The sequence below is a fragment of the Meles meles genome, chromosome 6 (genome assembly GCF_922984935.1).
Source record: "Meles meles chromosome 6, mMelMel3.1 paternal haplotype, whole genome shotgun sequence".
NCBI lineage: Eukaryota > Metazoa > Chordata > Mammalia > Carnivora > Mustelidae > Meles > Meles meles.
The window spans coordinates 56,673,008-56,683,574 of NC_060071.1; the positions used below are offsets into that span (position 1 = coordinate 56,673,008).

Below are 10,567 nucleotides of genomic sequence, written 5' to 3' on the forward strand. Positions count from 1 at the left end.
TTTTTAATAAATTTTTTTTCATTTTATTTTTTTCAGTGTTCCAAATTCATTGTTTATGCACCACACCCAGTGCTTCATGCAATACGTGCCCTCCATAATACCCAATCTTTTATTTATTTGACAGAGAGAGTGAGAGAGAGAGGGGACAAGCAGGGGTAGTGGGAGATGGAGAAGCAAGCTCCGCACTGAGCAGGGAGCCCAATGCTAGGCTAGGGATCCCAGAGTTCTAGGATCATGACCTGACCAAAGGCAGACGCTTAACCTACTGAGCCACCGAGGTGTCCTAAGAAGGCAGGCATTTGCTGACATCCATCAAAGACCTTCTAGACTGGATTATTTTTCTATCTGTCCATAATATTATCTTTAACATGTAGACTCTCAAAGGTCATGATTGCTGCGTCTTTGGGCATCACATTAATATCGAATGCAGGAATGGAAGAGCTAGAAGAGACTTCTCTACATTAATTTTTGTATTTTAATCTGGGAAAGAAAACCTTCCACAGTAGTCATTGTTCTGTATCTCATTAAAACTTGGCTACATGCCCCTCTGACACCAGTTTATGGCCAAGTCACATAGATTATTCACATTTCATCCCATGGTTAAAATAAGAACCTACCTTCTTACAAAGTATGGCGATTTCCATCAAATACCTAAACAGATAGGTGTTCTCTCTTTTAAAGACTATAAGGAAATATATGGAAATTTCGGTTGGCAAGGTAAAGCGTGGCTTATTGTTAGTGTTTTCCTGTTCTTGGTGTAGGACTTGCCTGTTCCAAATAACAAACACACCAGCATTCTGTAAAATGCCATCCAGCTACCAGTCATTATATTCCTTGACCCAAAATTCATTCATGTATATTAATGTTCTCTAAGCAAGGAGGCCTGTACCTTTCTGGTTAAAATTAGATATGAAACATGAAGGTTTTCTTCAGAGTATCTCCAAAAATCATCACTTGCTGAGAAATGTTGGTACCAAAATAATAATAATAACAATAGTAATAATTAATAATCTATTTCTATCACATAAATGCATACTCTACTCCAACCATATATTTCACAGAATTCTTTTTCCTGTTTTTGCCCCTCTCTTATTGCTTTCCTTCCAATTCCTTTTAATAATTTTATTATTTTGATTATGCTCACCACAGTGTAGCTACCATACCTCACCGTACAATGCTATTACAGTGCCATTGACAATATTGTCTGTGCTGTAACTTTCATTCCAGTGATTTATTTACTCCATATTGCAAGTTTTATATCCCACTCTCATTACACTATTTTGCCCATCCCTCAATCACCCTCTCCTTGGCAACTACCAGTTTATTCTCCGTATTTGTAGGTCCATTTCCTCCTTTTCATAATTTTTATTACAAATACATGGCTAATGTAGAAAACAACAAAACATAGATGGTGAACATTTTTAGTATTAGAAGTACCTAAAATGTCATTATCCAAAATGATCTAAAATGTTGATTCATATAGTTACATATTTTTGTAGTGTATAATTATAAAGAGCACATCAAATGTATATTCTTTTACAAATAATTATTCTTAATAATTTAGCAGACATCTCAACAAGTCTAAATTTACTTCTTTATGATGGCCTTGCTCATCTTATCAAATCCTCCTCTCTGAGCGTCTTCTCATTTCTAATCGTATCTTTGAAATGTACCTTTAATTTTTCCTCTTACATTAAATAATGAATGGATCGAAATACAAGCTATCTATACATATCTTCAACCTTTCTCTTTTTCTTAAGATTTAGGTATTTATTTGAGAGAGAGAGAGAGAGAGAGAGAGAGTGCCCAAGCCGGAGGGGCAAAGAGAGAGGGAGAAAGAATCTCAAGCAGACTTCTGCTGAGCACAGAGCCCAGCAAGGGGCTCCACCTGGGGCTCTGGCTCCACACAGGGCTCTATATCATGATCCTCACATCACGACCCGAGCTGAAACCAAAAAGTTGTATGCTTAACCGACTGCACCATCTCTGCTCCCCATCTTTAACCTTTCTATTTATCCATAGTGATAACAGATATTTCCCTTGAAAAAGTTGTTTGTAGCCATTTTACTCACCTTCAAATAGCATTTTAGTTAAACTAAGCTTCAAATACTTGAAGACAAGCTCTCATGACCTTTATCTTTCATGACCTCTGGGGTCATGTGGTTTTCACATGCTCTTAGTATATCATGATTAAACATTTTGTTTAAGTAAAGTCACCAATCTCTCAGTTTTGTGTTTGAATTGCCACTTATTAATCCTAAAATAGACCTATCAAAAGGACAAAATCTCTATCCTAGCAAAGTAAGTAGAAGCCCTTTTTCAGAGTCTGCTGACACTCTGGGATTTAGCGTTTCACCAGTTTAAGGTACATTTTAATTATCCAAGGCACTGGTTGCAGCCGCAATATTGGAAACTATCAGAGGACTAAGCCTATTCATTTTAAGCTATGATTCCTCTTCGAGTCAACACTCTTACACTCATTGTCTGGTCACTATTCACTATTTCATGAGTGATTAATGCCTGAAATTTTGCAGGTGTGAAGTAAAAGAATAATCAAAGAGTACATTCTGCTACAGTAACTGTGCACAAATATGATTAGGGGTTTGAACATTCAAATCATGGTTAACTATGACACAGAAGATGTTTTCTTGAATACGCATGGAGAAGACAGAAGAAGCCCAAATTATTATACAATGAGCATGGTAAAGAAGCTTTCTACCAGGAAGATGTTACTCTTTGCTCCTAATACCTCTACTTTACCTGCCTTATTCTCACATGATTTCTTTCCCTGTCATCCTAGCCTAACTTTTGATTATCTCATTTCTATTTTTTTTCTTCCTTTCCCCTGTCCTCTCTGTAGGTATTTGAACTTCTAAATTAGACACTTGCCACATATTTTCCACAAAATCATTGATGGGCAAACAACATATCAATGTTCAGTTCCCATATGTCTCAATTCTGCCTTATTTTCTACCTTTAGAATACTTCAGCATCTTCTCTACTGATTGAGCCAATGGATACAACAAATGTCTCTGTGGTATCTGAATTTGTATTGATTGGACTTTCAAATTCATGGGCGATGCATCTTTTTCTCTTTTGGTTCTTCTCTGTGTTCTACATGGGAATTATCCTGGGAAACCTCTTCATTGTGTTCACGGTAATTATTGACTCTCATTTACACACTCCCATGTACTTCCTATTAGCCAACCTCTCTCTCCTTGATCTAGGTCTGTCCTCTACCACAGTGCCCAAAATAATCACTAATCTTTTCACTGACTGCAAAATCATTTCCTTTCCAAAATGCATAATACAGATGTTTTTTATTCATGTCATGGGTGGAGGTGAGATGGTGCTGCTCATAGCCATGGCATATGACCGGTACACTGCAATCTGTAAGCCTCTCCACTACTTGACCATCATGAGCCCCAAAACGTGTGTTTCCTTCGTAGTGTCTGCCTGGATAGTTGGGATAATCCATGCTGTGTCTCAGTTTGTTTTTGTCATACACTTGCCCTTCTGTGGCCCTAATGAAGTAGATAGCTTTTACTGTGATTTTCCTCGGGTCATGAAACTTGCTTGTGTAGACACTTACAAGCTAGAGTTTGTAATCATTGCTAACAGTGGGTTTATATCCATGGGTACCTTCTTCTCTTTAATTATATCCTATATCTTCATTTTGGTCACTGTCTGGAAACGTTCTTCAGGGGACTTGTCCAAAGCATTTGTCACACTGTCAGCTCACATCACTGTAGTGATTTTGTTTTTTACACCATGCATGTTTCTCTACGTGTGGCCTTTCCCCACAACATCACTGGATAAGTACTTGTTCATTGTTGATTTTGCTATCACTCCCCTCTTGAATCCTACCATCTATACATTAAGAAACAAAGACATGAGAGTGGCCATGAGAAGACTGGGCAAACGGATTGTGGGTCCTCATGGGATCTCACAATGAATTGGAGCAGATCTAGATACCACATGCTTCAGGCTCACCAAGAACACTGCAAGTCATGTGACCGTCACCATTACAACAGTAAGAACTACTATTGTTATGATAGTTCAACAAAAGTCCCCCTGTAGAAATTGATTATTGAGTCAGAGGTGACTTTATTTTGCTAATGACAGAGAATAAATTGACATCACCCACTTACATTGAGAAGAAAGGTGAGAAAGAAAACTGAGTTGATTTATAGGAGTAAACTTAACATTCAAATACCATTTTCTGTGACTTGCTAATTGTATTTACTCTCAATTATGAAGACATATGTCAAGCAAGTGATAAATATATCTCATGGTAACTTATGGATTTAATAGATAAAATGTAACTTTGAGTTGATCAAAATCAATAAATTCTACTTTTTAATTTTTATTTTAGTTTGAGTTTAACTTAGAATAAGAAACAAAATCAACTATTTATTACTTAGATTAAGCATGTTTTTTAGTTGTTTAGACTCGATTGGCTTTAAATAGAGAAGGATAATTCTTTACACTGTGAATACTTCAAATAAATGCAAACCACAGATTTCTGAAATTTTGTCTCACTTTCTACTATTCTAAAGATGAAAATTTTCAAATATTTAATTATCCTAGTTTATTCTCAAAGAAAAAAAAAAACCATAAAAGTAATGGCTGTTTCAGGGTGCCTAGGCAGTTTTGTCTGTTAAACTTCTGCCTTGGGCTCGAGTTATGATCTCAGGGTCCTGAGACTGAGGCCCATGTAGGACTCCCTGCTCAGCAGAGAGCCTACTTTTCCTTTTCCCTTGCAACTGCCCCCAGCTTGTGCTCTCTCTCAAATAAATAAAATATTTAAAAATTTAACTAACTAGGGGCGCCTGGGTGGCTCAGTGGGTTAAGCCTCTGCCTTCAGCTCAGGTCATGATCTCAGGGTCCTGGGATTGAGCCCCGTATCGGGCTCTCTGCTTGGCAGGGAGCCTGCTTCCTCCCCTCTCTGGCTGACTTGTAATCTCTCTCTCTCTCTCTCTCTCTCTCTCTCTGTAAAAAAGAAAAAAAAATTAAAAAAAAATTTAACTAACTAAAATTTAAAACCAATAGCTGTTTCACTGAAGAATAATCACCCTAAGATGTATGTTTAGAGATTCTGGCTTCTTTGAATATGGTTTGCTGATCCGACAAAATGTTCCCCCAAAGTTTATGTATCTTAGATAAATAAAAAGCCAAACGTGGTAAGGCATATTCAATTTGATTGAGCACTTCTACATTAAGAATAAGTGCTTTATTAAAGTACACGTGTTTTCATTTATTTGTTTATGCTTCTCTGTAAATAAAATCTACTCAATTAAGGAAAATAATGCCTACTTTTTTTGTACAGTGTTTCTCCAGGAACATTTTCAATAACATCTCTGCTTACTCCATGTAAATTAATCATTAATACTTCTCTTAATGCTTTAGTATTCATCTGGATGGGAAGTTCTTTACTTGATCGTTGTTAACCACTCCCTCTTACAAACAATCCACTGGGCTTCTGAGATGGTACAGCCTCCCACTTTTCCCTCCTACTCTTGGGGAATTCCTTCCCAGTAATAGTTTGCCGGGTTCTCTCATCTGCTCCACCACCAAACTCAGTGTTCCTCAGAATTGCAACTTTGGTATTTTCTCACTCCATATTCTTTCCCTAGGGGACATCCATTCTCTCGGCTTTAATTACCATCTCAGCTAATTTTATTATTAGCTTTTATTCTTAAGCCAGGGTATTATTTCTTGAGTTCCTACTTCATAAATCTAACTGCCTACTGGCTTGATGCTTCAAGGGCATCTCCCACTCAGCAGATCTGAAACTAAACTAAATATCTTATCCTCAAACCTGTTCTTCTTTCAGGTCTCTAGTCACAGTAAGTGGCACCAAAATTAACCCAGTCTCTCAGTGCAAAATCTAGGAGTAATAGTGGACTCCTCCATCCGCAATCCCCAATATTCAATAAATCAGCAAATCATATTAATTCCAACCTCTAAACACCTCCTAAATATGTCCTTTGCTTTCTTCCAAATGTCACCGTTCTTGTCTAAGTCTTCACATGTCATTTTTCAAACTGGGTATGAGTCACTATGTGTCTTCTCCCTTCAAAGCTCATTTGCCTTTATTCCCATCATCTACATACAGAATGAGAGATTTTTTTAAGTATAAATTTAAGTACATGTTTGTTCTCCTTAAGACCCCTCACATACTTATCAATGCTCTTAAATTAAAATACAAACCCCTTTTCAAGATTTATCAGGCGATCCAAGGCCTGGCCCTCATCCTCCTCTCCCGGCTCAGAGGACAATTCCAGAGGAAATTTTATTTTCTTTTGCTTGCCTAAAACTTCATTTTCTCTGTGCACCAAGGGGCTCAGTCCCTTAAGCTTCGGAGTCTTAGTTTCAGCTCAAGTCATGATCTCATGTTCATAAGACTGAACCCAGAGCTGAGTACTGCATCAGGCCCTGTGCTCAGGACAGAGTCTGCTTGAGGTTCTATCCCTCTGTCTCTCTCTCTAAAATAAAATAAATAAGTAAAATCTTAAAAAAAAAAACAAAAAACTTCATTCTCTCTCATCTCGAGGCTTTGCCCTGGCTAATCATTCTGTCTCAAACATCGGTCCTTCATGTTTTGCCTATCAATATCTATTCATCCTTCAAATCTCAGTTTCAACATTCTGTTATCAAGAAACACTTCCAAGATCCTGGGTCCAGAAGAACTCCTTCCATTGTATATATTATACCACACCCTAATGCCACTTTTGTAACATCAATAATAATAATTAATAATAATGAATTATAATAATTTCTTATTCGATGTAGGTCTTCCTCGTTATAGTTTAAGTTCCACATGAGGAAGGGGCTGGATCCATCATAGTCACTGCTATAATGTTAATGAGTAAGAACTCTACAGAAAATGCTCAATAAATGCTTATCATTAAATAAATGAGTAAGACCAACAAAGAGTAAAAGTAAAAACAAATAACGTGAATAGTTTCTTGAATACTGTTTGGGCTTTCTTTGTACATTCAGTCAAAGGTCATAGGATTACAGTACTTCTGTCCTTTTCTTTCTCCTTTTCTCAGTTAATTGTCTCTGTCTGTGTCCTGAATACTCTACAGTGAAATCTACTAATGAGTACCATTTGTAGACTTAAGCCAATTCAAAGCCTGGGCCAATCTCAGCTGCATCAACCAATAAATTAGTGGTCTCCACCCTCTCTAATACTTCTAAGTCTCATAAACTCTACATTAGCACCTGCTCCTCTTGACCCAGCAGCCTTTTCTGCTGCCAGGCAAACCCAAGATCCATTCCTTAGAGGATGGCTCTCAAATCACAGCTTGCTCTGTGTCTACCTGACCAACTCCTCAGGACTTTATTTCTACCTAGATGCTGCTCATTCATCTTAAATCTGTTGTTCTGCCTGGTATCCAGTGTCTGACTTAGAACACTGCACAGTGTACACTGTGTACACTGTTGCACAGAAGTACACTGACATGATAGAATGATTTTATAGGGCACTGTGTTTGCAGAAGAGCTTTTGGAAGGTTGGGAAGCAACAGGAGAAATTTTCCTCTTATCTTAGAGTAGTTGTGCTTCTTCTAGGCAAATAAATTGCTTTACCTCATCTGATATATACTATGATTCATGCAACTGACCATGCTTAGCTATTTATTTTTTTTTATCAGCCCACAGGATTCCCCAGTTTGTATTCTTGTTTATACATTTTGTAATGTCAATACTTTTTGAAAATTAATTTGAGACTATCATTCCATAACTAGAGAATTAGGATTCTTCCTTGTTTCTGACCCGAGAAAATAAAATACAGGTCTAAATAAATACAGTTCTAAACAAAGATAGATCCTTCACACTTTGGAGCCCCATGATAGCCTGGAGATCTTATTCTTTATATTTCCACATCAAAAATCAATAAAGGCACAAAAAGGCACAAAAGGCACAGTTTAAAGGAGCACAAAATCAGAACTTTTAGAAGTCTGCTCAGTGAGGGATGTCACTCTGGCAGCTAAGCAGGAGTGGAACACTCGCTGGGACAGTGTGGTCTCAGAATCCTCAGGATCACAGAAATACTGGGGGTGCCTAAGTATTGCAGAGCTCCCAGGTATCAGCGTGGGTAGCCAGCTGCAAAGAGTGAGCCCAGAAGTGGGCTCTCACCCCAGGATTGCCATAAACCATGATCTGCATCACAGTCAGGCCACTGCTCTTCAAGCAGGGGCCAAATAAACAGCAGAACAGGGGAAACCCCCATCCTTCCCCAGGACAAGCAGCGTGGGAGCATGCCACAGAAGTCTGAAAGGTTTGGAGACTCAAAACAGGGTCGTGTGCCAGAGACTGAAATGCTCAGTCACAGTCAGAGACCAGGAAGACAGGAGTGACTGACTGCTTTTCTCTGAGGGCTCACTGAGGAGTGGGGCCCTGAGCTCTCAGCTCCAGGGAAACAGATGGCAAGGCTGCCATTTGCATTCTTATCCTCTCAAGCTGCATGGAAAGCCATCAGGGAACAAAAGCTACAGAGAGCAAATCAGAGCAGATTACTGAGCCTGGTCCCTGGTAACAGTGGTGTAACTCCACCTTGGGCAAAGATATTGAGAATGCAACATACCCCTCCCCCAGAAGATCAGCAAGAACATCCAGCCAAGACCAACTTAACCAAGCAATGAGAATTGCAGAATTCCAGTGCTAGGGGAATACAACACACAGAATTCAAGGCTTTTTTCTCATGATTGATTACTCTTTCAAAATTTCATTTTTTAAATTTTCTTTTTTTTATTTTTCTTTTTCATTTTCAACCAACTTATCAATTCCTTTTTTAAAGTATTTTTTAATTTTCACTTTTACAGTCATATTCTATCCTTCATTGTATTTAACCTTATTTGTGTGTGTGCATATGTGTGTGTGTGTGTGTGTGTGTGTGTGTGTGTGTGTATAAGTTTTCTTTCATTAAAAATTTGGGATGCAGTTTCTTCTAACAGACCAAAATATACCCAAAATCTAGTGTATGGCCCTGTTCTACTAACCTGCCTGATCATATTCTCTTCCCCCCAAATAAAAAAGCAAGACCCATAGATATGCTGTCTGCAGGGGACTCATTTTAGAACCAAAGACACCTCCAGATTTACAGTGTGGCAGTGGAATACCATTTCTCATGCTAATGAACATCAAAAGAAAGCTGTGGTGGCAAACCTTATATCAGACAATTAGATTTTTTTCTTTTTAATTTTTTTAAATTTTTTTACTATGTTCCGTTAGTTACTGTATAACACATAATTAGTTTTTGATGTAGTGTTCAATGATTCATTAGTTAAGTATAACACCAAGTGCTCATGATAGCATATGCCATTATTTATTTGACAAAGATCTGGAGGGAGAGCACAAGCAGGCAGAGCAGCAGGCAAAGGGAGAGGGAGAAGCAGGCTCCCTGCCAAGCAGAGAGCCAAAAGCAGGGCTCAACTCCAGGACCCTGGGATCATGATCTGAGGGGAAGGCAGACACTCAACCGAATGAGCCACCCAGGCATCCTGACAAATTATATTTTAAACCAAACATTGTAATAAGATATGAGGAAGGACACTGTATCACAATTAAATGGCCTATCCAAGAAGAAGATCTAACAATTATAAATATGTATGCTCCTAACATGGGAGCAGCCACTTATATAAGCCAATTAATAACAAAATCAAAGAAACACATCAACAATAATACAGTAATAGTAATAGTAGGGGACTTTAACAGTTCCCCTCATTGAAATGGAGAGATCATCTAAGCAAAAGATCACCAAGGAAATAAGGGCTTTGAAAGACACACTAGACCAGATAGACTTTACAGATATATTTAGAACATTCCAGCCCAAAGCAACAGAACACACGTTCTTCTCTAGTACACATGTAACATTCTCCAGAATAGACACATCCTGGGTCACAAATCAGGTCTCAATCAGTATCAAAAGACTGGAATCATTCCCTGCATATTTTCAGACCACAATGCTCTGAAGCTAGAACTCAATCACAAGAGGAAATTGGAAAGAACTCAAATATATGGAGGCTAAAGAGCGTACTAAATAAGGAATGGGTCAACCAGGAAATTAAAGAAGAATTTTGTTTTAAATTCATGGAAACAAATGAAAATGAAAACACAACTGTTCAAAATAAGGCAGCCCTAAGTCAGAAGTATATAGCACTACAAGACTTTCTCAAGAAACAAGAAAGTTCTCAAATACATAACCTAACCTACATCTAGGAGCTGGAGAAAGAACAGAAAATAAAGCCTAAACTAAGAAGGAAAAGATAATTAATAAAGATTAGAGCAGAAATCAATGAAATAGAAACAGATCAATGAAACTAGAAGATGGTTCTTTGAAAGAATTAATAAGATTGATAAACCACTTGGCCAGACTTAACAAAAAAAAGAGAGAGAGAGAGAGAGAGAAAGGACCCAAATAAATAAAATCATGAATGAAAGAGGAGAGATCATGACCAACAGCAAGGAAATACAGACAATTTTAAGAACGTATTATAAGCAACTATATGCCAACAAATTGGGCAATCTGGAAGAAATGGATGCATTCCTAGAGATGTAT

At 37.8% G+C, this 10,567-nt stretch overlaps 1 protein-coding gene across 1 annotated transcript; it reads left to right on the plus strand.

The window, feature by feature from the left end:
• The first annotated feature begins 3,013 nt into the window (after positions 1 to 3,013).
• On the plus strand, positions 3,014 to 3,955 carry LOC123943580 (olfactory receptor 4F15-like). Its single transcript, XM_046007850.1, has one exon. The coding sequence runs from the start codon at positions 3,014 to 3,016 to the stop codon at positions 3,953 to 3,955; it is 942 nt and encodes a 313-aa protein (XP_045863806.1).
• The last annotated feature ends 6,612 nt before the right edge of the window (positions 3,956 to 10,567 follow it).